The sequence below is a fragment of the Azolla caroliniana genome, unplaced genomic scaffold, assembly GCF_043228905.1.
Source record: "Azolla caroliniana isolate FFs.n. ecotype wild unplaced genomic scaffold, voAzoCaro1.0.p SCAF_15, whole genome shotgun sequence".
NCBI classification, from domain to species: domain Eukaryota; kingdom Viridiplantae; phylum Streptophyta; class Polypodiopsida; order Salviniales; family Salviniaceae; genus Azolla; species Azolla caroliniana.
Window position 1 is genome coordinate 9,572,759 of NW_028230450.1, and position 27,577 is coordinate 9,600,335.

The 27,577-nt window shown below is 44.1% G+C and overlaps 2 protein-coding genes across 3 annotated transcripts; both read left to right on the forward strand.

Annotated features, from left to right (window-relative positions):
- The first annotated feature begins 12,608 nt into the window (after positions 1 to 12,608).
- LOC147854547 (P-loop containing nucleoside triphosphate hydrolases superfamily protein) lies at positions 12,609 to 20,047 on the forward strand. Its single transcript, XM_087331192.1, has 13 exons — positions 12,609 to 12,788; positions 12,913 to 13,299; positions 14,011 to 14,201; positions 14,397 to 14,600; positions 14,942 to 15,118; positions 15,825 to 16,219; positions 16,369 to 16,549; positions 16,626 to 16,748; positions 16,819 to 16,935; positions 17,018 to 17,125; positions 17,782 to 17,919; positions 17,990 to 18,055; positions 19,497 to 20,047. Exons 1-13 carry the CDS (start codon positions 12,659 to 12,661, stop codon positions 19,680 to 19,682), a joined length of 2,403 nt encoding a protein of 800 aa, XP_087187318.1. The 5' UTR covers positions 12,609 to 12,658; the 3' UTR covers positions 19,683 to 20,047.
- A 4,894-nt stretch (positions 20,048 to 24,941) lies between these two features.
- Positions 24,942 to 27,007, forward strand: LOC147854548 (uncharacterized). Of its 2 annotated transcripts, none has more exons than XR_015531039.1 (3): positions 24,942 to 25,410; positions 26,110 to 26,452; positions 26,575 to 27,007. XR_015531039.1 is itself a non-coding variant. In XM_087331358.1 (3 exons), the coding sequence occupies exons 1-3, from the start codon at positions 25,243 to 25,245 to the stop codon at positions 26,583 to 26,585; spliced, it is 306 nt and encodes a 101-aa protein (XP_087187484.1). In that variant the 5' UTR covers positions 24,961 to 25,242; the 3' UTR covers positions 26,586 to 27,007. The 2 variants fall into 2 exon arrangements, 1 of the variants encoding a protein (XP_087187484.1); XM_087331358.1 differs by having other exon boundaries at positions 24,961 to 25,410; positions 26,110 to 26,236.
- Positions 27,008 to 27,577: the final 570 nt, after the last annotated feature.

A 27,577-nucleotide genomic window follows, 5' to 3' on the forward strand; every position in this document is an offset into this window, starting at 1 on the left:
ATGGATATCGTGAGTGATCGAGATCCAAAATTTACTAGTGTCTTTTGGATGCAAGTCTTTAAGAAGTTAGAAACTACGTTGAGCATGAGCTCCACAGATCATCCTCAATCTGATGAACAGACAAAACGAGTAAATCAAATTATTGAGGACATGCTTCGAGCATACGTTGGTGCAAAACCAACAAAATGGGAACATTATCTCCCAATTTTGAAGTTTGCTTATAACAACTCCAAGCATACGTTGACGGGATATAGTCCTTTTATGTTGATGTATGGTTTTCAGCCACGAGCCCCAATTGATGTTAATATACATCATGATGAGTTGTGAAGTACGCAAAACTTTCTTCGGGATATGCAAGATATGTTGCATATTGCATGAGACAATATAAAAACAAGTCAAGATAGAGCATGTTTTTATGTCAATCATAATAGGCAACCTCGTGTATTCAACCTTGGACAAAAGGTATTTTTATGTGTACCTCACAGTTCTAAGACATTTTCTACAAGTAAGTTAGCTAAGTTAGCCCCACGGTTTTGTGGACCTTTTCAAGTCCTCAAACGCATTGGTTCATCAACCTATCATCTCACTCTTCCCGATGGCGTTGAAATTCATCTAGTTTTTCATGTAAGTCATCTAAAAGAACTTCTAGGTTTTGGCGACAATACAATCACAACGGAAACTCTGGTTACTTCTGAAGAATTATCTTCTAAACCACATGTACCAAAAAGAATTCTCAATGTTAAAACAAAAAATCTACATACAAAAATAATCCAAGAATATAAAATTAAATGGATGGATAAATCTATCAAATATGCCACATGGGAACACGAAAATACTCTCAATACTAACTTCCCTAACTTTCCATTGCAAGAGTGCAATGTTTTAAAGAGGGGGGAGTATGTTACAGGCATGGCCATATAATATCCCATGGTGAGAATTTACCGTAGTATTCTATACACGTGGATAAGTGTGAGGGTTAAATGAGAGTGTAAAGAAGGGGAGGATTACTTTTAATCCTCGGGATTGAGACAACCTATTAGGCCAAGTGTGAACTTGCATGGGGGCCTTGGGTATTGCTATAAATATGAGGCCTAGCTACCCTCATTTCATCATCTCTTGACTACATCAAGACTCTATTTCGTGGTGGGTTAACTCTTGTAGCGAGCGCGCCAACACTAAGTATCACTCAACGCCACGACGGTGGTATGGGACGCCGATCAAGGCTCGAGTTCGTCTCGATCCCTTCGCTCAGGGGTGGTCGGGTGGATCGACACCCTTTTTTCTCTCTCATCTTTCTTTTTACTTATATCCTTATCATATGCTTACGTTAGATCATAACTCTAACAACTGCGACAGACAAAGTGCCATCCACCTTACAAAGAACGTGACATACCACTCCGAGATGAAGCACATTCAACGTAGATACCAATGGCTCTGGGAGAGAGTAGAATATCAAGACTTCGCGTTGCTAAAGATCCACATGGAGGAGAATGGGTCGAACATGCTGACCAAGGTACTGTTAGCTGACAAGTTGGACGTGTGCAGGAGATGAATCGGATTGACAAGACATCCCATGCCTGAGTGAAGGGGGAGCTTGTTGGGAATTCGGTCCCTCGGGATGGGATCCGGATGAACCAGTGTTGTGTTATTTTGCACGCACAGGAGAAAACCAAGGCGGGACCATGGGGGCCCTGAACCGGGGAATAACCGAACAGAGGGAGGAGCAACACAAAACCACGGCCGAGCTATGCGCGCAAGTACATAGAGAAGTCACAACGAAGATCGAACCACGAATAAGGAAAATATATACTTATGACCAAGATTACAGTCGGCTAGCCGGTAAACCTCAACTCGCTGACACCGACTCACATAACGCACACGGATAACGCAAGATGGAGCCTCTACTGGAAGCACTCGGGCTTTCCATGAAGTAGAGGCAGCCTCCCAAAACCTGCAGAGAATGATGAAAGATAGAGGAGAAGAGATCGGTTCCAGTCCGACAACAGTTCGTCCTCGACAACGCGATCCCCACTCAGTCCCCTTTCATCTCCTTTTATAGCCCAAGGAGAGAGAGATGTTACAGTCTGTTACATCACCTTTACTCTCTGTCCTTTTGGATAGAGATACTCCTCAATTCCCTACCTAATGCATACGCGCTACCTAGGATATTCACATCGCCGACCTGTACCTAACTATGTACAATGCATCAAAACATGTGCCCGCGTGTAAGGGCCGGTTCACGCACACTATTCACTAATTCCTCCTAGGGACGGTTTTCTCCACGACATCCGCCCCCACCTAACCACGCATCCACCGGTATGCGCCAAAATAGAACTTTGTTGGAGAAGACCGGCCTGCACTTATCTTTCGTTCTTCGGATCGCATCCGCTCCGAACCGGTTACCATTGTTATCCATGTCCTCTAGGTCCGGTTCATCCTCATGCCGCTTCTTGAATGCCTTGATCCTCTTCCTAGCCACCGGCATAGCTATTCTCGTTCTATCGAGCTCCGCGAGATGGTAGGTGCCGTTGTCGTTGGCGCTTGTCACCGCATAAGGCCAGAACCACCTCCTCGTAAACTTCTGCATCGCCTTGTGCTGGTTATCGAGGTTGTTTTCGTAGACCAGAACCTAGTGGCCTTCCTCAATTTTCTTCAGTCGTAGTCGGTGAGTCCGGTCGAATCGCCCCTTGTTCTTTGTCCTTGCCGCGCGCAACTTCGTCGTTGCTCGTTCCACGTCCTCTGGTCTTTGCTCGAGCTGTCGGATTCGCGCCGCTAGCAGCTCCTCCCGGCTCATCTCGTCTCTCCATTCCACTGCGGCCCATGAGGAGATCGTTTGCTCCATCGGCATGATCGGCTTCTGCCCGTACATCAGCTCCGTCGGCATGAACCCGGTTATCAAACTGTGCATAGTTCGGTCCACCCACAACGCGTAAGGTAGCAGCCGGGGCCAATTCCCGACTTGGCCTTCACATGCCCATACCAACGCCTTTACGATTGGCCCGTGTCCGTTGTCGCGTTGTTACGCGCGTGCGTGTAGAAGGGCAGGACCACGGGGGTCTCGGACGAGAGAGGAAGGGATGCCGAGAAGGCGATTCTGGACGCGTCCCGGAAGAGACCGAACACGAGAGAGAGAGAGAGAGAAGAGAGAGAAAACGCGTGCGCTACACCGACTCTTATGCATAGGAAACAAAAAGGGTGTGCTTCCGACACCACCAAGTACACCGATATGCACAAACATACGCAAAAAGTTGCGCGAAGTCGTCTTCTTCCAGTTCCATCCTCCCTTGCCGCCCTTCACGTCGGGTTCACCAAAGATGTCACGATGTTACGCGCGTGCATGTGGAAGGGCGGGACCACGGGGGTCTCGAACGAGAGAGGAAGGGATGCCGAGAAGGCGATTCCGGATGCATCCCGGAAGTGACCAAACACGAGAGAGAGAGAGAGAGAGAGAAAACGCGCGCGCTACACCGACTCTTATGCACAGGAAACAAAAAGGGTGTGCTTCCGACACCACCAAGTACATCGATATGCACAAACAGACGCAAATGTGTATATTACAAGGGAAATAATACAAATCCGGCTTCGAGCCGGACCAAGGTAGGTTACAGCCGCGGTCGGCTGCCAAGCCGATGGTCAGGGAGCTCACGGGCTATCGCGCCAAGCGGGGTCTTGCACAGGACCGAGCAAAAGCAAACCTCCAAAAAGGGGGGGGGGAGATACAACCACGGCCTGAGCGGGCTACGCACAAAATAAGAGAAACTAACCTAACAGCTTGGCGACATAGCTACTGCTCGACTCCTCGAGACGGAGCAGAAAAGAAACGAAGAAGAAAGGAAAGAATGTAGCTAACCCTAGAAAGAAACACAAAACGGTAAATACTCTTACGACTCAAAATTGGGCAACCCCTTTACAAGGGACCATCCCTTCCTTTATAGAACAAGGAGAGGGATGCGTTACAATGTGGGATAAATCCCGATTTACATGGGATTCCTTGTCCTGACTTAACTCCTATTATTCACATGTTTTACAAGGGTAAGTGCACATGGTGCACTCCGCCGATTCTTTCGATATCTCTCGATTCCGCCTAGGGACGGTTTTCTCCACGACATCCGCCCCCACCTAACCACGCATCCACCGGTATGCGCCAAACTAGACTCTTGCCGGAGAAGATCGGCCCGCGCTTACCCTTCATCCTCCGGATCGCCATTCGCTCCGAAAGGATTGTCCTCGCTATCCAAGTCGCCTGGGTCCGGTTCACCCTCGTGCCGCTTGCCTCTCCGTAGGCTCATTCGACCCGTCAATAGGTCGTTCGCCACGACCCCGTAGCACGTATGCCCCATTGTTGGCCCTTCGCTCGGTCGTATGCACGCTCCGCTCTCCGTCGTACGCCTGGTGTTCTACACTCTAGGAACACCCGCCGTGGCCCGCTTGCCTCAGTCGATCGTCCGCGTGATCCTGGTTGTCGTCCCGTGCGGTCACCCATCACCTTCGTCCCCTCGACGCCACCTTCCTTCTCCTTGGTCTTACGTTGCCACGTCGGCTCGGACTGCCAAGGCCTCCGGAACTGGTGTGGAGGATCCCTCTCCGGCCTTCTACCCGATATCTCCTGATCCGACAACCATCCGCTGCGCGCGTTCTTTCTTTTCGACACCTCCTTGTTCGGCACCGTCTGTACCAAGCACTGTCTCGTACCCGTGCTTGCTTTGGCCCTCGATGGCCACACGCACGTCTTCTGTTCCGCTTTCGGGTGTGCCCCCTTTCCGGCTCAGCACACTGCTCCTTAACTGGGTGTCCCCGACAGCTCACAGGAAGATCATCCTTGTCGCGTCCTAGTCCACACAACCTCCTTCTTTCTCATAATGCCTTGGTTGGTCGGAGACTCTGCCGTCGCCGCCTTTGTCCCCTTGCCACCACCGTCCATTACCCTCGGTCTCACGTTGCCATGTCGGCCGAACAGCCGGGGTCTCCGGGCATGTGTGAAGGATCCTTCTCGGGCCTCCATTTTGTTGGGTCACCAACTCGTGTACCAAGCGCGTCCAATCTTTGTCTTTCCGGCCCTGCCAGTCGGGCCCGTATTCGGTTCGTGGCCGCCTCGCCGTCCTCATACCTTCTTTCGCCCTGCTTTTCGTTGTCCGATCACATTCACCTACCGCCACCATCCTTTCCTATAGGACTCACGTCGGCACTCGGGCCGTCCGCCGAATCGGTGTGAGGATCTCCGTGGGACCTGCCATCTCGGTCTTTGGTTGCTCGCCTTGCCGCCGCCACCGTTCTTCCCTCTAGGTCTCACGCCAGACCTCGTTGTTGGCTGCCGAAGTGTCTAGAACCGGTGTGTGTAAGGTCGTTTCAGCACCACTTGCCGTCTTCCCAACCTCCGCGTCGGCCTCCTTGGTTGGTCGCGTTCACCTGCCGACACCGATCTCTCCTATAGGATTCACGCCGGCACTCGGGCCGACAGCCAGATCGGTGTGAGGATCTCCGTAGACCGTCCATCCGCAGTTCTTTGCCTTCATCCCCTTGCCGCCACCGATCGTCACTCTAGGTCTCACGCCGGCTCTCGGGCCGACCGTCGGAGTCTCTGGAACCGGTGTGAAGGATCCTCCTCGAGCTCGTTGTATCCCAGACCCTTATCCCGGGTCGTCTTTGTCCGCAAGTCGAGAGGGTGGCTCACTGCACACCCTCTCCCGTGGTACCGACGTACCGTGTTCCCGGCCTCTTCGTAGGCCTGCTCTCTCCCCTCTTCCAGATCGGTTGTCCGGAAGTCCACTCCGCCCGGTTCTCGTCCGGGCTCGTCCGTCATTCACTAGATTGTCGGGTCCCGTTCTCCTGTCGCCACTGGTCTCTCCTATAGCACTCACGTCGGCACTCGGGCCGACAGCGGAATCGGTGTGAGGATCTTCGTAGGACCGGTCTTTGTTCTTCTCTTCATGCTTTGTACTTCTCCCGAACTCGTCGTCGCTCTCCTCGTTGTGCTCCCGCCTCCATCTTCCATCTCTTTCGGTCTCACGTTGCCACGTCGGCCGAACTGCCGAAGTCTCTGGATAAGATGTGGGGTAACCGATTTCGTAACGTCTTTCAATGACTCATCTAGGGCCACCGACCCTTTTAGTAGTGTCGGTGGAAAGCATCCGCTCTGTGATCAACCACGCCCCGCATGGGCTTGATTCTCCAATGTCCAGAGTTTCGGCTTTGATGCCGACCTTGCCGGACTCGTTCCGAACCCTTGATCACCTTCTTCCCGATTCCCGACCTTCGCCCTGCCGGTCTTTCTCCCCATGTAAAAGAGGGTGGCTCGTTCCGCACCCTCTCCCATATCGGCACCTTCACGCCGATTCTGGCCCCGATCGAACAATCCACGACCGGATCGCGCTCCAACCGAATCGGAATGCCGTGCGGTTCGGTCCCCGGTCGGGTCGTTTCTTGGTCTCTTCGTCGACCTTCTCACGGGCTATCTCCCATCCATCTTCGTTGGTATCGTGCCAAGACTCCTCGATACCGTCATCCATCTCCTTGGTCTCGCATGGGCGTAAGGGCTCGAATGCCGAGTTCTCCGGATTTGGTCCCGAGGGCTCTTGTTCATTCCTTCCCTGTATCTTCTCGCCGGTGATTCTCGGTCTCACGCCACCGCCTTCCTCCTCTTGGGACTCACGTGGGCACTCGGGCCCGACTGCCATCGTCTCGAGAGCAAGTGTGGGAAGAAGCAACGAATCACCCGTCCGTTTTTCGCCCTTGTCCGTAGCCACCGGCTCCTCGTGGTCGGTAGTCATCTTCTTACCGATCGCAGATGCCCCGCCTGGGCTTGCTTCTCCAATGTCCGGAGTTTCGGGCTGACGTGCCCGAAACCGCCGGTCCCAACGTTCCGATTCCGCGATCGGTATCTCGGCCTCGTCCTCGGCCGTTCTATCTCTGCAAGTCGAGAGGGTGTTTTGTTCCGCACCCTCTCCCGTGGCACCGTCGTACCGATCTCCTGCCATCTCGTGGGGCAAGTCCGCCTCCCCAGCGTCGGCTTGTGGCCTCGATCTTTGCTCTTCCTCGAGCATTGCCTCGAGAGCTGCGTACGCCTCCGCAATCCTGGCCCCGAAGCCGAGCCTTGCCGACTCTCTTTGTCGTTCGTCCTCTTCCCGCTGTGATGGCGCGCCGTCGTGCACCTTCCCCTTAGCCTTCTCGGCTCGCTCGTCATCTAGCCGTTGGCATACCCTTCCGACCATCGACCAGTCCTCGGTAAGGCCATTCGCTCCGTCCTCATCTTCGAGCTCAATCCCAATGGCCTCCCGTTCCGCTCGGTCGATCGACTTGACGAACAACAGGACTTTGTCCGCCCCCACCAAACCTTGTTCCCGCTCCGGGAGCCGAGCAAGCCGTCGCTCGAACTCTCGGAACGCCTTCATTGCGCCCCGGTGGGTCTTCGCCGACGCAACCCACTGGTCGAAGCTGTGTCATCCCCGGCTCTTCCGCCATCCTCCATATGCCTGCAGGAGCGCCTCTTCAAAGGCCTCCCACGAACTATGAGCTTCTCGGAGCTCCTTCACTTCCGCGTGTATATGGACGATGATGACCCGATAGAAGAACTCCAGCCTCAACGCCTCGTCTACGTCTCACTCCTCCATTTCCGCATTGTAGGCTTCCAAGTACGATGGGACTTTGTCCCCGTTGAAACGACCAACTCTTTCAACCACTCGCTGAACCGCTTGCTGCGCCGTCTCTCATCTTGTTGTTGCCCGTCCAAACTCCCTCACCGCTTCAACAAAAAGTTGTGCGAAGTCGACTTCTTCCAGTTCCATCCTCCCTTGCCGCCCTTCATGTCGGGTTCACCAAAGATGTCACGATGTTACGCGCGTGCATGTGGAAGGGCGGGACCACGGGGGTCTCGAACGAGAGAGGAAGGGATGCCGAGAAGGCGATTCCGGATGCATCCCGGAAGTGACCAAACACGAGAGAGAGAGAGAGAGAGAGAAAAAACGCGCGCGCTACACCGACTCTTATGCACAGGAAACAAAAAGGGTGTGCTTCCGACACCACCAAGTACATCGATATGCACAAACAGACGCAAATGTGTATATTACAAGGGAAATAATACAAATCCGGCTTCGAGCCGGACCAAGGTAGGTTACAGCCGCGGTCGGCTGCCAAGCCGATGGTCAGGGAGCTCACGGGCTATCGCGCCAAGCGGGGTCTTGCACAGGACCGAGCAAAAGCAAACCTCCAAAAAGGGGGGGGGGAGATACAACCACGGCCTGAGCGGGCTACGCACAAAATAAGAGAAACTAACCTAACAGCTTGGCGACATAGCTACTGCTCGACTCCTCGAGACGGAGCAGAAAAGAAACGAAGAAGAAAGGAAAGAATGTAGCTAACCCTAGAAAGAAACACAAAACGGTAAATACTCTTACGACTCAAAATTGGGCAACCCCTTTACAAGGGACCATCCCTTCCTTTTATAGAACAAGGAGAGGGATGCGTTACAATGTGGGATAAATCCCGATTTACATGGGATTCCTTGTCCTGACTTAACTCCTATTATTCACATGTTTTACAAGGGTAAGTGCACATGGTGCACTCCGCCGATTCTTTCGATATCTCTCGATTCCGCCTAGGGACGGTTTTCTCCACGACACCACGTTCCACCTTCCCGTTTGCCTCCGGATTGTACGTCGTGGTGAGCGAGAGTTTAACCCCTAACCGATCAAACTACTCTTCGGCCTCTTGTGCATCCAGTTCTCCATGGTCCGCTACGATCTTCCCTACGCACCCGTACCGACATACCACCTCTTTGATCAGGAACCGGCACACGACCACGGTCGTATTGTTCAGCAATGCTCGGCCCTCCACCTGGTTTGTCAGGTCCTCTTGTGCTAGCACCAAGTATCGCATTTGTCCTACCCCCATCGGCATCGTCACCAGATCCACCATCCACTTGAAGTGGATGATCGGTGGGTAAGCCGGGTACAACTCATCCCGATGTCGGACTATGGAATGTATCTGACAGCTTTCGCAAGTCGTTACGAACCGATGCACGTCCCGGTACAATCTCGGCCACTAGTACTTCTCCTTCAGCTTCTTGAACGTGGCCCATGTTCCCCGATGTCCGGTCCAAGGACTCTCATGGTACGCCATCATCAATGCTTCCTACTCCTCCTTCCTTGCCACTACCCAGAGTGGGACGTTGACTCGCTTCTTTGGGTGCTTCCATATGCTTCCATCCCGTAGGAAGAATCAGTACGCTTTCTTCTGGATCCGGTTAGACTCTTCCTTTGCCCACACCATTCCCCGTCGTACTTGCTCTCGTCGAACTCGCTAAGCGCCGGAGTGCCCCCCATTTTCGTCGTCACATAAGTCGTCTCAAAGAAGTCCACGCCGATTTCCTCGTCCTCCGAAACCATGCCGCCCTCGTCATCAAACCTCGCTCTCGAAAGCATGTCGGTCATGGCGTTGTCGTTCCCGGAGATGTGTCGAATCTCCGGATTCAGGGACTTGATGTACGCTATCCACCTGAGCATTGCCAGGTCTGGCGTCGCGCATCCGGAAACCATACCCAGAATTGGTAGGCCGCCCGTCTCTATTATTACCTCTGTCCCGATTAGGTAGTCTTTGTCGGCCTTGATCGCCGAAACGATACCCTAGAGTTCGCGTTTAACTTGGGCGTATCCTCGCTGTCACTCGCTAAGTACTTTCGCACCGAACCAGATGGGGAACCTCATGCCAGTTTCGTCCTCCTAGTTGACCACCCATCCTATCCCGGTCAGGCTCGTGTCTACCGTAATGTAAATGGGGACATTCTTGCCGTAAACTGCTTTCCGAAGTGTCAGTGCAACGGTTAGCGCCTCCTTCAGTCTACGAACCGACTCTGCATGCTCCTCGCCCCATTGGAATTTACGCCCCTTCTTCAGCAACCCGTAGAGCGGCTCCGCGACATGCGCGTAATGCGGAATCCAGATATGGTAGAATGCACACGCGCCCAGGAACCTCCACACCTCCATAACCGACTTGCATTGTTCCTTCATTGCGGAGATTGCTTCTACCTTTGCCGAAGACGGTTTCCAGCCATAAGGCCCGCACAGGTGTTCGACAACCATGATTTTCGACTATCCCTGGTGAAGGCATAGAGTGTCGTTGCCTCTGAGTCTCGCATTGTAACCTTTTCTTCTCATAGTGATAGTTGGAGTTTGTGGGCTCCCGTGGTTTTTCCCTATGAGGGTTTTCCACATAAACATCTTGTGTCCTCTCTATTGTTTGTGTAAGTGTATTAATCTCCATTTCTGTTTAGATCTTCCATTGACTGTTCAACTCGGTTGTGGCCGAGCATCTATTCCTCACAGTTCCATCGAATTTATCTAGCAAGCTGACATTGGGTTCTACGACAGAAGGGTCCAACAATTGGGTGAGGTATGACCGTTGTGGCCGCTTGAAGTTGTTGGATGGAGTTTCGCAAGTTCGCATTCTCATGTTGGAGTTGTTGTAGAGATGCCAAAATTTGGTCAAGGTTACTACATGATTCTTAGACTAGATGATTCTTACATAATAGTGTATTGAGAAAGAAGAAAAAGAAGGAAGGAGATCAATCTATCACAAATGAACAATTGGAAGACAGGGAGATGGGGAAGTTGATGACAATGAGTGAGAATATCTATTCCATGACGGGTGTTGATCTCCTTGATGTTAACAAGGGAGATCAACCCCTTTTATACATGAAGTGATGCATTCTAAGTATGCCCATACTTGCATGCCAAGTCATACATATCGAGTCTTACATATTACCCTTTATACAAAGGTTAAAGTCTAAAGTTTGCCTAGGATATATATATATATATACAAGGACCTAGGTTCGAGCTCGAGTTGATGTTCATGACACCAACCAACTACAACAATTTTGACCAACGAAGAGTCCATGAAGAAAGAGCCCACAACAATAGCGTCAAGAAGAGATGTAGTTGAATGATTGGTGGCAGGTACAACTCAAGCTCTAGGAAAGCCGTCCCTCTGATTTGCGTGTTGCTACAAAGAAATACCTTATTCAGTGAGTACAAGGGCATGTGCCTAGCATTATTCCGAAAGGTCAAGTGGGATGGGAGGGAGGGCCCCATCTCTTAGTGTAGTTGTGTCAAAGAAACAACACCAACCTTTCTTGACATAATAGATGACCATGAGGAGGGGTAACCACTTCTTCAGAATGTACCAAACACCCACACCCACACCCACCCTTCATCATCATCATCTTATCTTGTGTGTGTGCCACACTAAGTAAGATGGAGGCACACACACACAAGATAAGATGGAGGTAGTGTTGCCTTTTGACGGGCTAACATTGCCTATCATGAGAATGGTATTCCAAAAAATTTGTCTGTCAAATGACGATTTGTCAAAAAGATTGACCGTCAAAAGTAAATACATCGAATATTTGTACTAAACAATATATTATACCCTTCTATCCATTGCATCTTTCCAAATTTCGTATACATGATCCCATTGTATTTCTTCAATGTGTGGCCCATTCAATGAGACTCGCATTAAATCATCTAAATGTTTTATATTCAATCGATTTCTTTTCATCTCTTTGATGAGATTTTGCTTAGAGAACCCTCTCACACAAAACCGTGCTAGATGGAATAACCAAGTAGCATGCCATAATTTCATCAAATGAGGGAAACTATGTTGCCAATCCTTCATTTTGCAAAACATACGCCTAACTTTATGTATAGTATAGCCTTCACAATTTAAACTTAAAGTGTCAACAAACATATAGAGTTCCATTTCACAAGCCTTTGCATCATGTAAATTTTGAAGACATGCATTGACATCGACATTTGGTTGTAAGTGAGAAATCAAAATTCCCAACCATGTCTTTGCTTTACTATCCCTAATCACGTCATCATCTGCATAATGGCATGGGTTGAATAAATTTGTTGCATTGAAGAGGGTTAAGTCAGGGAACCTTGCGTTTAGTCCATCAATAATCTTTTGCACATAATTTTGAGATAGTTTAATACAACTTTCAAGTGATCCATCTATAAATGGTCTCATTCCCTCCTTAGATTTTGAAATATTGGGATTCGTATCATTGTGACTTGCTTTATCAATATTAGAGAGAGAGAGAGAGAGAGAAAGACAGAAACAAAAGAGAGGAATGGGCTGAAAATAAAAGAAGCCCTAAGTTTATTTTCAAACTATGCATATGTCCGGGCACTTCTTCTCCTTTATCATGTCACATAACATATGTTTACACATTTATCTTTCTCAAATAAAACTATATGCTATAACCTATAAATTGTAATTTGTAACTATTAATACATGTACTACTGTTTTGGTCTTAGCAAAATTTGACGGTATTAACAAATTTTAAACCTTCATTTTTACGTTTTTATAAAATATATGCCCGTCAAGATTGATGATTTCATTTTCAAATTAACCTTCATATACGGTTAAATTTGCCAAAAACGGTCAAAACGGCCGTCAAAAGGCAACACTCGATGGAGGGTAAGGGAGGAAGGTTAATTAATGAGATAGTTACTATTGTTACATACATACATACATACATACATAGATACATAGATACATAGTCACCGAGAGCGGTAGCACTATTTCTTTCAGCTGCTCCTACCTTGTGTAGTCGGAGACGGGAAGTGAGTGGGGGGATTAAACAGGAAGTATCCTTGTATTCGTGATGGAGAAAACAGGAAAGAAGCGCAAGAAGCCGAAAGCAGCTCATGATCTCAGAGAGACTGAATTCATACCGTGGAAGGATGTCACACCTCAGGATTCCATCGCTCTGCTCTCCGGTTCCAGTGAAGGAGGTAAGACCAAAGCAAAACTATATGTATGTATGTATGTATATATGTTCAAATATTTTAATTTGATCGATTGCCGTTCATTTACTCTCACCATGGAAAATAAAAACAAAAACGCAAAACAAAACAGGATTCATGTGCTTGGAAGAAATTGATGGAGACTTCTACTCTCACTTCAATGGTGATTTCACGGAAGGTCCTGCAACAGCAGCAGCAGAAAAGACTGAGACGAACGAGTTAGTTCCTTCAAAGAAACTTAATACTGCCAAGAAACGGAAAAGAGAAGATGCTAGAAAGGAAGATGACGGTAAAGTTGTTCCTCCCAAGAAGCTAAAGGATGGTAAGAAAAGGAAGAAATATGATGTGAAAGAGGAACATGAAGATAAAATTAAGGATAAGTTGATCGAGGGTTTTCCTGACAAAGAATGCCACAAGAATAAAAAGAAGAGAAAGGAATCAATTATTCAAACTGATGACGGTGTTGCTGGCATAGAGCGAAACACTATGGAAGACACAGGTGAGAGTGCCTTTTTCTTTATAAATATGCATTCAGTATGACCAATGTTGTGGGTGCTTGGGAAATCATGTCAGTCAAGTTCTTGTTGATTTATGATTGTTTTCCGCAATGTATGTTATATTATACCCCATGGGTAGTTGTTTCCACTGTATGCCATCTTGTCTCAATCATATCCAATGTGATAAAAGTTTTCATCTAATCATTGAAAAATGATGAACAAATTTGGAGTTCATGGAAGGTCACACTGAATAATTATGAATAAATAATCTCATTTCTGAGATTGATGGAGGATCTGTTGTCACTCTGCATGCATTACATCACATAAAAAATTAGATACGAGATGGCTGAAAGGGTTAGGTGTCACCTGAAACCGTGCCTTGTTTTTCTCCAGTTTTGGTTCCATTTTCCTTTATTTTTCAATTGTTTCTTTTACATTAAACTATTCTGCGTTTCACTGGTGCTGCCCACCTTGGCCACCCTGATGACATTGATTAGAATTGAGAAACATTATAATGTAAGTGAGGTCCACTGCTAATGGAGTATTCCTAAATGAATTATTCTTATGGAATCTTGGTTAATGTTAGTTTGAAACTTTGAATAATTTTGAATTACTGACTTTTTTTTGAGCCAGAAGTCATAATTGTACCTAGGACAGTGGACATCATCGTTTTTCTCTTATCTTTAATTTAATGCTACATTTTTGTTCATCAGGAGTTAATGCTCAGGGAATTTGTAATCTGAATGATGAACAAGAGGATGAAGAGGCTCTAAAGAAGATGTTACCAGCATGGGCAGAATTACGTCTACATTGGAGAATCATGAAAGCACTAGCTACATTGAACTTTATAGAGCCAACACCAATTCAAAAAGCTTGTATATCTGCTGCAGCGCATCAGGGAAAGGTTTGACACTTACATTCTCATTCTAAAATTGAAAAAAATAAAAATCTTGCTCTAGGATACCTCAAAGAGGTCTAGGACATCTTAGATGAATAAATCTCTCTAATTTGAACATTCTGCACATGCATATGCCTCTATGTTCATCTCCATCACCTTTTTGGGTTATACATATGAAGTAGACACATGCTCTTCTTTCAGGACATAATAGGAGCAGCAGAAACAGGCTCTGGTAAAACTCTTGCCTTTGTCATCCCTATTTTACAACGGCTTTTAGATGAAGAGGAAAAATATCGCGTTTCAAAGGAAAATCAGCTATTACTTGACAAAGCCTCGTCAAATAGTAGCATTAGTGGTTCTCTACGTGCATTAATATTAACTCCTACCCGAGAACTTGCATTACAGGTAAGAATGGTTAATAAATGTTCTATCAATCAGTTTGTATTATGACTTCAAGTTTCCTGCTTTTGACTAATGTACTCTCACTGATGATGTTCAAGCATTTTCCTCATTCATATTCATCTCCTCATGTCTTGATTACTTCCATATCTGGTTGTGTTGTACATATTTGAGAAGTATTAGTTGTAAAATGTGTAAATGTTTTGGACAAGTTGGGAATTTCTTGCAATCATAATGCAGGAAGTCAAAGCATTTATTGTGAGTGATGTATGTTTGATATTACAATCGATTGTATCTTTTTTGTTTTCTATAAGAAAAATTTAAATGCTACAACCCCTTTCGAGCAGGTGTGTGAACATTTTCGAGCAGCAGCAAAATATACCACCATCAAGGTTGTCCCCATTGTGGGGGGGATATCTATGGAAAAACAAGAACGATTGCTTAAGCAACGGCCACAAGCTATTGTGGGGACACCTGGTCGCCTTTGGGAGTTTATGAGTGCTGGTGAACAATTCTTGACTGAGGTATGCCCTTCTATTATTCAGGAGCAACTTCTTTCAAATTGATGGGATATCCTCACACTTGAAGAGTCTAATATCTGTAGCATGAAAAATTGATGGATTATGCGGAAGCTTCTTTTGTAGCAACCACTGTTGGATCATGAATCATTAATGAATGTTTCTAGAACTAGAGTGTATGATTATCTATTCTGGCATGGCCCAGCTGGACAGGACTGGGTGGCGTGTGTGCTTTTTAATTGAGGTTATGAATGAAAGTAATGATTAAAATGAAAATCTTGTGCTTAATTTTGTAAAATATCCGCACTACAAAACTATAGAAAGAAAAAAGCAATGTAATTTCTTCTCCCTGGCTCTTGCATATCTTCTATTGTTAGGGCTGAAAATCATAATTGATACATAAATTCCTTTGGTTAACTTCTCTTTGTTCATTGCATCTGTTAAGCTATTGTTTGCTCATTCAGTTTTACCATACTGAAGGCAGCAAAAGATTGATAAGCTGTCATACTTTCGATTCCACTGCAAGTGTGATCCATTGACAATGTATTAAATTTACTATCAATTTCATAATGATGCATATTACATGTCTAAGCCTATGGCAAATAGTTGTTTATGTTATTTTTATACATTTTGTTCCATTTACATATTTTGACTGTGGATTTTGCCTTTTTGTATTTAAGAAACAATGTACTTCATGGATGCATATGTGCAGCTCGACTCTCTCTCCTTTTTTGTTTTGGATGAAGCTGATCGAATGGTGGAGAAGGGGCACTTTCAAGAACTTCAATCAATCATGAGCATGCTTCCAATAGGAAAAAAGAATGTGACCAAGGGTGCAGAAGATGATTTAGGCTTAACATCACCTTGTAATGATGCCAAGAAAACAGTTCGAAGGCAGAATTTTGTTTTCTCAGCAACATTAACTTTACCTTCTGGTTTCAGAAATAAGCTTAAGAAAGGGCAGATTCAAGTAAAACAGCGGCAGAACAATGATGAATCTTCTGTGGCTTCTCTTTCAGAGAGAGCAGGGATACGACCCAACGCTGCTATTGTTGATTTAACATCCCAGAACATAGTAGCCGACAAACTTCAAGAATCATTAATTCAGTACGAATCATGTCTATTTGTATTTTTGTTGTTTATTCCTTATTTGGAGTAGGGGTTGTCTGCTTTTACCTACTTCCTGATGCTATTCTCGTAGAACTATAAGCCCACGTCATTGTAATGAAGCTTAATCCATAAGACATTCATTGTAGATGCAGGGAGGATGAGAAAGATATGTTCTTATACTACATATTGAAGCTACATGGTCAAGGTCGTGCAGTGATTTTCTGTACATCTATTGCAGCTGTTCGTCATATAGCAGCTATTTTAAGTCTCCTGCAAATTCAGGCTTGGCCATTACATGCACAAATGCAACAAAAACAGCGTCTTAAGGTAGTATTCTATATAATGGGTGATCAGGGTTTTGGGTTTCCGTAGAGTTAACCACTTCTGCTCTCTCACTTTCTAGGCTATGGATCGTTTCCGCAAGAGTGACAACTCCTTTCTTATTGCAACGGATGTTGCTGCAAGAGGACTGGATATACCAAATATTAGAACTGTAATCCACTACCAGCTTCCTCATTCGGCAGAGGTAGTATTCCTTATAGACCCTGAATAACACTACAACTTTTAAGATGTTGGGGTCTTATAGAAAATTGTAGGTTTATGTGCATAGAAGTGGAAGGACAGCTCGAGCCACAAATGATGGCTGCAGCATATTATTTGTTTCTCCTTCTGACCAAGTGAAGTATAATGCTCTTTGTCGTGCACTTTCAAAGGTACTTAAGTTTTAAAAACCATGTATTGAAGAAATCTGTGCTGCTATATTCTTGTTTACATAATGAGATTATTGTGAACCAGAAAGATGGACTTCCAGCTTTCCCCATCAACAGGGCTTATGTGCCTGCAATTGTTAAACGAACTGAATTGGCTCAGAAGATTGATGTGTTGTTGAGGAAAATTTCCCAAGTAAGGTTTAAAATTTTTACTAAGCACAATTTTTTCTTTTGAATGTGTATTCTTTTATATTATTATTCTATGGTTTTGTTTGTGGTAAAGCAAGCCCATTCCATAATAATGGCAATGCAGCTGTATGGATGTTACTTTCAGTAAATCGCCTCCTAAAGTAATTTTTCATAGCAATGAAGGAGGGACACAAGCTTGAACTTCCTGCTGTATCTACTTGGTCTGCTCTGAGATACATATATACTCACGTTTGCTGCTCCATTAATAAAGGGAACAATTGATGATTAAGTTTGCAGTTCAGCCAACCATGCCAATGCTATTTACACTGTGAAAGGGGCACAAAATGAACTGCAGGCTAGAAACCAAGGAAGTATGGGCTAGAAACCTATGTAAAATTGACATGTGCATCTTTGTGCAGATCAGTTTAGTCCAACTAAAATGAAAAAAATATGACTTTGGCACTCATAAACAAGAGGCCGTTAATTTGATTAAATGCCATTGAAACAAAGGGAATATGTTGTTCGATAGTATTATCTTCCTATGCTGTTATCTAGAGTTCCCTAGGCTGCAAGCAAAAGTGGATTACTTTCTTCTAGTGACATCCATATTTCTGATCTTATGAAGAATACACATCTATTTTCAATTGCATTTATTAACAGACAAAAGCAAAGGATAGCTGGTTTAAGAGGAATGCAGATGCTTTGGGCATTGACATAGAAGAAGTTGATGAGAAGGATGAGGAGCATAACTTTCCATCTACAAAAAAATCATGCTTAGAGTTGAAAAACCTACAACAGGTAGTCATCAACACCGTCTCCTATTTTCAAGATAGCTTTATTCGTTATCTAGACTGATCAAATTATGCAGGTGCTCAAAGAAATGTTGGAAGAGCCACTTGAGCCAAAAGCTTTCTCTCACCGCTTCATTACAGGGGTAAGTTACTGATGACCATTTTAGTTCATGTTCTTTTTGAGATTGAAGGGGTGGGGAGGGAGGGAGATCACCAAAAGAAGAAATAGAATAGAATAGAACATAATATATATATATTTTTATGTCCATGAGGAGGCCAATTTTGACTTATGGAACCAAATCAAGAAATTATCTTGTATGTAACTTCTTTCTAAGAAGGGCAGTTTCTACTATGCAGTAAAAACTCTCTATGTGAGAACAATGCATGCACACATATGTGCTCACCCTTCATTGTGGACATTTGAGTATGACACTTAAATTATCGTGCTCATCTTGCAAGTCATTGTACTTCTCACAAATTACGTTATACGCTGAGCATGCAAGAAAGTAAGTGATATTCATACTTGAGTGATGATTTGATGATCGTACCTCAACACCTAACTATTGAGCGAGCTCGTAGAATTGTTAGACTTTTCGAGAGCCAAGGCGCATGGTGGTAGTAATATGCAGTCGGATACGTTCTGGGCTTTTCAAGAATACATATATTACTATATATACAAAGACCTATCGATGCATTGCTAGTAGCCCCCCGATGTATACGGATATAGATGGGAATCGGTATGTCGTGCCAACCATGGATGATCAAGGCTTTAGCTCTAGCCTCATCTCTTGAGAGAGAGAGAGAGAGAGAGAGAGAGAGAGAGAGAGAGAGAGAGAGAGCTCAACCTTCTAGGTGTTCTCTTTAGTGTGACACTCAAGTCATCACCCCCTCTTAATATATCTCAAGTCATCACCCCCTCTTAATATATCATCTCTATAGACAGCCCCATTTTCCGTCCTTTCTTACATTGGGCTGTTGTGGCATGTTTTCTTTGCACATCTAAATATATTGTCACCCTCCATATCCATGAAGCAGATGATCAAGGCTTTCGCTCTCACCTCATCTCTTCCCCTCCATGCAGAGAGAGAGAGAGCTCAACCTTCTAGGTGTTCTCTTTAGTGTGACACTCAAGTCATCACCCCCTCTTAATATATCATCATAACTGAATTGCACTATATGCAGAGCATGTAAAAAGCAAGTGATGCTCATCCTCTACTAGCCCTTGCATGCCTATGTATTTGGCTGATTTTGATTCCATAATGCAACTTCAATACCTAGTTTGTGTGATCGAGTGCGAAGGAGTGTTAGGGCTCATGTGAGTTAATAATACTCATCTTTGTATTATTTGGGAACACTATGAAAAAGACAACAATATGAAAGATCAAAGAAGTTGCATCCATCTGTCTGCTATATAATATATATGACAAAGCTTTCATTTTATATTGTTTTCTGCATGTGCTGGCTACATATACATTCCTCATATTTTCAATTGCAAAAGTTAATTATTTGCATCCATAATGATTGTTTTAGTTATAATTACCTTTTGTGAATTATATAGCCATATATTTATTTCTATTTTTGCAGGCTGGCATGTCCCCACTTGTTGCTGGTCAATTGAAAGACTATGCAAATCAGAAGATGATCAGCAAAAAGACGAAATCCTTAAAGAAGAATAAAGCAGACTTATCAAGTGCAAATCGTCGGCCACGGTTAGTGGTTATTGGCCAGGAAACAGTTGAACCACTTGCTGCCTTTCGAACATTGTCCTAGTATTGATATAGGTGTGTTGTTTTTTGGAAATGTTTGACTAACAAAAAACTAATTACTTTCCAAGCTCTAGTTCTGAGCATTTTTATCCATTCTCAAAAGGAGATTGGTGAAAATTTTGGATCTTGATTGTATTCAAGGCATATTCCAGGAGCAATTTGTTTTTCTTGATATAGCAAATGCAATGTGTATTTTCACCAGCAATGCAAACAGGTATAGAAAGAGCTTTGGGCACCAGATCATATGCCATTGACAATTCGAAAGGAGGAACTTTATTGGACTAGGGTTTTCGAAAGACTGAATGCTATATATGAAGAGACTATATTTGCCATTTTTAAATTCTTAAAATTATAGTTGATTTGAGAGCACATATGTTTGTTGTAGCACAGTTGTTTCTATAGCGTATGTGTTGGTAGCGCATGGTTCCTTCAACATGCCCATATCTGCATTACATGTTCTATGATGCTAGTGAAATTTACTATTTTATATTTAAGGTTGCCAAATATTCCATGATAATCTGCACTAAATGTTGTGTTTCTAAAGGGAACTTACTATTTTATATTGAACTTTGCCAATATTCCAAAAAGCTTTCCATAGGTTTATTGATATTTCATCTCTTGAAGTAAGATTTGAGGTATGCATATATTTCTTGTAAGGCAAGGAGATTCTTGTTGATGTTTGTGACCTTCAAGAATAATCAGTTGTAGGCAGTTTTAAGCAAGTTTACTCTGAAGTTGTTTAGTTATGTACGACTTATATTCCGTTATACCTTTTTAATACTCAAACTTGATCACACTCTTGAGATGTGCACAATTTAGAATGAAAAAACCTAAAGATAAGAATAGTTATTACACTCCCTAGAAATGTTAATGGTTGTATTTTTTAGTGTCAACAAGCTGTTATGTTCAATGTGATGATGCATTTCGGTCATTGTTATATGCAAATAATGTAACATCGCTTGTGTTGTCCAAGCTGCATTTTTGAGGCCAGGCACAATGATTAGACACTTATAAGATTCAATGAGCATCTTGCACCACACTTTCCCGCACATGCACATATTGCCATATCTCTACACTTTGTCGTCACCTTTTCTTGTGTTCTCGTCGATTCCATTTCTCACACATACTTACACCGCGTCCGTTCATCGTCATTGCATATCATACTTCTTTTTGCACTTTGCCACCGTCATTTGCCGCATATTGTCGATTTGATTTCCTGTTCTCTTGTATACTTTCATTGCGTCTCTTCATTGGCCTCTTCCAAAGGAGGATTCACCGTTGTGGTCACCAAAATAAGTGTTATGGGTTTAGGGTTAGGGTTGATGACGATGATGAAGTGGTAATGGTTGGTGATGGATATGATGGTGGAGAGTTGGCGGAGATGGTGGAGATGTTGATCGTTGCGGGGTGGGGGGTGACGCCTAGAATGGTTCCATCCCCCTCCCAAGGGGGTTCAACGTAAGGGACGAAGGGAGAGAGAGAGAACATCAAAGAGAGAGAGAAGTTCTTTCCTTATTCATTCATTCATTCCCCCTTAGCCATCCACACTAATCACTCACTCACACCTCTTCTTATTTGTTCACATGCACACACGCACGTGTGCATGTGTTCACATACGCATCTACTCACACTCACAATTACACTTGTGCACATATACACATACACATCAATAGTTTACTCTTTCACCCTCACTTGTCATTCTCAAATCTCCGTACATCTTGTATGATAACACATTATCCTGGCACACCCGTGGGACAATGCCTTGCATGTCGGACCGACGCCCTTAGTTCTACTCCAAGATGTCCAGTATACTCTGCTAATTGTCCGTCATTTGGTCCGACGACATATTTTGTTGTTGTGTCGGTTCCTCCTCTGTGTTTGAGTTTCCGTTGCTCTGCCCATTGTTGTTCATCTCCTGCAGTTTGCGGTGCGTCCTCCTCATTCGTCCTCTACTGCCTCGACTCCTGCTCCCTTGGCTGCTCTAGTTGTGTCAACTCCCGTTCATCCTCCAGTCGTTCTTCATCACTCAGATAAACCTGATTGGCTTGGTTCTCCCCGATCTGCTGCTTCCTCTACTGCACTCTTTCACATTCGTATGCCACCAAGTCCAGTGTCAACTGTAGCTAGTTATCTTCAAATGCTTCCAAAATCTTTCGGATTTCTTTCATTTGTACTTGGGCGATTGCTTGAAAATCGTCGAATAATTCTTCTCGAATTGTGATGATGCTTTCTTCATCCATCTTGTAGAAATTATCCCCAACTTTCGCCCTATTTTTTGCATCTACCTGAAGCACTTGTAATTCTACCGCCTGCGTCAACCATTCCTTCCATATCATAACCGAGCATTCTTCAAGTCCTTCTGTCATCCGCTTCTACCGGTTCTCCACAATTATCCGGATTTGTTTTATGCCCATCTCTATCTTTTTTTCCTGGCATGTTTCTCCTGTTTCAGCCTCTTATCTGCTGGATTGCCGCTTTTGATTGAATTTTGTATGTTGTTAGCTACGTCTGATATGTCGTTTGGACTTTTGTTAGAACTTCTTGAGAACGCTCAATCAATTGGTCTCGATCCTCCAACAACTTCGTATTCTCCGTTGCGGCTTCTTCTCTCATTTTTCCTTCGTTTCCTCAAAAAAATTTCTCTTGCGACCGCAAGGCCTCGTTCTTTTCTTTCAATTCCGCTCACACCTCCTTGAGCTTCTCTTGTTTCCGGTCGAACTCCTTTTCCTTGTAATCTCGATACAATTTCTCGAAGTCAGCCTGCATATCCTTTAAACGTCAGTTGAGCTGTGCCCGGAACCGATCATCCCGCTCCTTTGTTGCTTGAGCTCTTCCTTCAGTCATTCTATCTCTGTTTCTGCCATCCGTCGGAGTTTATCCCTTTCTTGTTGCAATGCATCCTTCTCTTCCTTCATCTGGTTCAGACTTTCTTGATTCATCCGAAGTCCTTCCTCTAGCTTCTTCTTCTCCTCTTCTACCTTTCCCCGCAACTGTTTCTCCTTCTTCACCATCGTTGCTTGTGTTGCGACATCGTCCCTTAGCCTTGCAACTTCTTTCTCTGCCACTTCTGCTTGTCCAGCTAGATTTTCTTTTTCTGTCGCCCCTTTTGCGTCTCGCTGTTCTTTCGTCGTTGCGTTTGCTTGATCTAGAACTTGTTTGCCTGGTTCCGGTGTTGTCGTCATGTCCTTGCCGGTCTTGGCCCGTGCAACCATTAATTCTTGTTGAAAACAGAGACAGGGAGAGATAAAAAGATACAGAGACAGATAGATAAAAATTATGGTTCCTCTCTGCCTGTAGAGAGGCGTGTATATTTAGTTTTATAGAACGAATGTGTCTTTTACAAAAGTGACTGTTCGTAACAGTCATAACTGTTTATTTTTATTATTTTATTATTTTATTGTTTTATAATTTAGTTATTATTACTTCGTATTATTTTCCTTATAATTTCCAACACTCCCCCCTAAGGAAAATAATCAAAATTCCATATCTTTGTCTTCAGTGTTGGTGAAGTTGAGAAGCCCAATGTTCTTGCAACATTGTATGTGTTTATGGTTTGGCACTGACTTTGTTAAGAAGTCTGCCCACACGGAGGTTGATGGAGTGAACTTCAAATTTATTTTCTTCTCTTCAATTAGGTCCCTTAGAAAATGGTGCTTGAATGATATATGTCTTATATTGTCGCTCATTCGTGGATTGATTGCGAGCTTTATGCAAGATTGGTTGTCGCCGTAAATTTCTATTGGTTTTTCTTCAGAAAGATTAATTTCCTCCAATATAGCTTTCAACCAGATTCCTTCTTTAGCAGCTAGAGTGGCAGCAACATATTCTGCTTCTGTTGAACATAGTGAAATTGTAGATTGTTTCTTCGACCTCCACGCGATCGCTCCTCCGGCAAAGGTGTAAACGTAGCCACTTGTAGATTTTCGGTCATCCACATCCCCCCCCCCCAAGTCGAATCGCACCAACCATGAAGAGGAGTTGAGGGGTTTGCCCATCCGCACAATTTTGGTTGGATCGATTCCGAATGCGTGGATTGATAAATAAGACACAAGTGTTTAGTATGTTTAAGATATTTAAGAATTCTTTTAAGTGCTTGCCAATGTTTAGGACCAGGGTTAGTCATAAAACGTGATAGTAGTCCGGTGCTAAAGCATAGATCTGGTCTGGTGCTACTTACTAGATATCGTATGGACCCTATTACTTGTCTGTAGGGAATGTTTTTCATTTCGGTTTCTTCTATGGGTGATTTTGGGCTATCTTCAATGGACAACTTAAGTGTGGTAGGAAGTGGTGTAGAGATGGGTTTGCAGTGTTCCATGTCAAAACGTTTTAGAATATTATCAATGTACCAAGATTGTGAGAGTGATATTTGTCCTAGTGTTGTATTTCTTTTTACTTCTATTCCTAGAAAATAGGTCATGGGTCCAAGATCGGTGATAGGAAATGTTGATTTTAGTTCTTGTTTGCAAAAATTTAAATAAGATAGAGAATTTGAAAGGAGGGGAAAATCATCTACATAGACCCCTAGTATGATAAAGTTAGATGCTAATTTTCTAAAATAGATGTTTGGTTCACTTTTAAGTCTATTATATCCACATTTGATTAAGAATATATGGAGACGATAGTACCATGCTCGAGGCGATTGTCGTAGGCCATAAATGGACTTCTTTAGTTTGCAAACGTGTGTTGGAAACTTTGTATTCTCGAAGTAGGGAGGTTGCTTCATATAGACTTCTTCTTCAAGATCACCATGAAGGAAAGCGGTTTGAACATCCAAGTGATGAAGTTCGAGCTTTTGAGCAGCGGCGATGGCCACAAGTAGTCGAAAAGATGTTATTCGAAGTGTGGGACTGAAGGTTTTTGTGAAGTCTATTCCGGGTACTTGTGCGAAGCCTCGAGCAACCAAGTGTGCTTTAAATCGAATGGGATTTCCATGCGAGTCTCGCTTAATTTGAAGTACCCACTTGCACGTAATAATTGTGCAATTTTGAGGTTTTTGCACTAGACACCATGTTTCATTTTTTGTAAGAGAGTGCATTTCATTTTTCATGGCGGTAATCCAATTTTCTGCATTTGAGCTTTGGAGAGCTTCTTCTACGGTTGTAGGCTCTTCACAGTCAATTTTTGTGGGTACTTCATCAAGGCCAGATTTATCCAAAATACCAATGTTGCTAGGGTTGAGGTTGCTAAAATGACACTCTAATTCATCTAGCTCTCTGTAGATGTCGGAAAGTCTTCTAAGGCGTCTTGGGGATGTCATGTCTATGTTATAAGTGTCATACGTGGGTGGAGTGTCTAATGGGGAAGTGTTAGGTCTTAATGTTTGGCTAGGAGACATTAATGTATTATGTGGGATAGAAGGAGAAAAACTATGGCATTGAGGAGAGGCAAAATTTGTATGCTCAGCAACTACAGGAGTGTGGTTCATAGTGATGGCGCGATCTCTGTTTGGAGATTGAATGCTGCTCGAGGCGGCTTCAGGAGACGACGATGGTGGAACGGTACGAGTGGGGAACACAACGGGAGTGTGGTCGGCTGTGCCGTGATCTCTGTTTGGCGGTGGAATGTTGCTCGACGTGGCTTCTGAAGATGATGGTAGTAGATTAAAGGAGACTTGTGAAGGTGTGGGAGTTCCATTAGTGATTGATGGTTCTTGCGGTGATGGAGGGCCAGATGGAAGGCACCATTGGATGGTGTTGTTGGTTGGCTCGGGAGGTGCACCATTTTTTGTAGTTAAGTTTGTTAATTAGGATTTCTGAATTTTTTGATTTTTGGTTCTGATTTTTTAGGATATCAAATTCGTTGAAGATAACGCTTCGACTGAAGAAAAATTTGTTGGTAGCTGGGTTGTAGAGTCGGTAGGCCTTGTAACCGTGTGCGTCTCCATATCCAACGAAGATGGATTTTTGTGCTCTTGCATTTAACTTGTTTCTTTTGTTTTCTGGTACACAAGTGAAAGCAATACATCCGAATATTTTAAGGTCTTGTAAATGAGGTTTGTGACCATACCACATTTCAAAAGGTGTATGTAGTCCAATCGAGCGGTGATAAATTCTGTTTTGAATGTAACAAGCGGTTGCAACTGCTTCCTCCCAGAATTTTGGCTCTAGGTTTGCGGCATTTAGCATGCTACGGGCAGCATTTAGTAAGCTACGATTTTTTCTTTCTGCAATACCATTTTGTTGAGGAGTTTGTGGTGTTGATTTTCGGTGGTGAATTCCTTTGGATTTGCAAAAATCCATGAGGGCATTGGAATTGTATTCGCCACCTCCATCAGTTTGTAGAAATTGTATTTTGCATTTAGTTATATTTTCAGCTAATGTTGAGTAATTTTTAAGTGCTTGAAGTGCTTGGTTTTTTTGTCTTAAGAAATGTAATAACAGTGAATCTACTATAGTCATCTATGAAACTGATGAAGTAATGTGATCCAGTTATTGACGGTGTCGGGAAAGGGCCACAAAGATCACTATGGACTAATTGCAATGGGAATCGACTTCTACTTTGTCGTACTGGAAAAGAGTGATGAGGCATCTTCCCAAGAAGACACCCTTCGCAGAGGTCTAGAGAAGTTGTGAATTGATCTTTAGGGAGACCAATAACCATGTTTTTTGGTTGTAGAGTTTTAATGGCTTGTAAATTTATATGTGCAAGTCTATGATGCCATAAGATGCTAAGATCATGGTTTTCTTTTGTGGATGCATAAAGTGCTTCTATGTCTGCATGTGTTGGTGGACATGGAATGCGATAAAGCCCTTTATCAAGGCGCCTACAGATGTACTTTATTTTCTGTCCATTTTGTGACTTATGCTTAATTTGTGCATATGTTTCTTCAAATTTTATGGAGGTACCATTTTTGGTTGCTTGAGAAACTGATAATAGATTTTTCGTGATTCCAGGAACAAAATAGACATTGTCTACTGTAAGGAGTTGATTGTCTTGTAGGAGAAAGCTTACGTCTCCTTTTGCTAAGGCATTTAGGTTGCCATTATTACCAAACACAACAGGGATTGGTACGGGTAAGGAGTTGTAGTTTCTAATAGATTGTTTATTATTTGTCATGTGATGGGTGGCACCAGTATCGAAGTACCAAGTGTTGTCTGGTTGTTGTTTTGTATTGATTTCTGGAGTTGAATCTTCCGCAAGGAAAACTTGCAAGAGGTCATCATAACCATCATCATTTTCCTCACTATTTGTTTCAGTTGGGTATGACTCATTTTCTGAAATTTCTTCAGCTAGGTGGGCTTCTACTCGAGATCTAGGTCGTTGATATGATTGTTTATTTTTCATTTGTCTAAACCTACATTGATTGTTTGTGTGTCCAAATTTATTACAAATTGTTGAGCGGCAAGCTCAACCGGAGCCGGATCGGCTGAATAAGCCGGAGCCGGTAAGCGAGACGGATCGGGCGAAACGGATCGGGCGAAACGGATCGGTATGACGGTGAGCAACCGAACCGGCAAGCAGTGGAGGCCGGGTGCAATCTGTAACCGGAAGTCCAATCGGAAGCCTAGTATAGGATAGACTACTAGGTAGCTATAGTCTCGTAGTAAGTGTCCGATGCTCGTGTGAGCATTGAAGTACATGGTACTTCTGTCAGTCCCAAGAGGACTTGTATAAATAGTGCTACTTAGCACAGTGTGTGTACAGAGTCTTGATATAATTTTGAAATTGTGTTCTGCTCTCTCTGTCTCTGTCTCTGTCTCTCTCTGTCTGTCTGTCTGTCTGTCTGTCTCTCTCTCTGTTTTACGCTTCCGCAAACACTTACGTTTACATGGTATCAGAGCGCGAGGGTTGAGAACCTCTGCTGCAGACATTTACTCTTGAGAAGAAAACCCTAACAGGTCGAAAACAGACACAGTAGAAGACATGGATAGAGGCATGGCTACGTCGCTCCCGTTG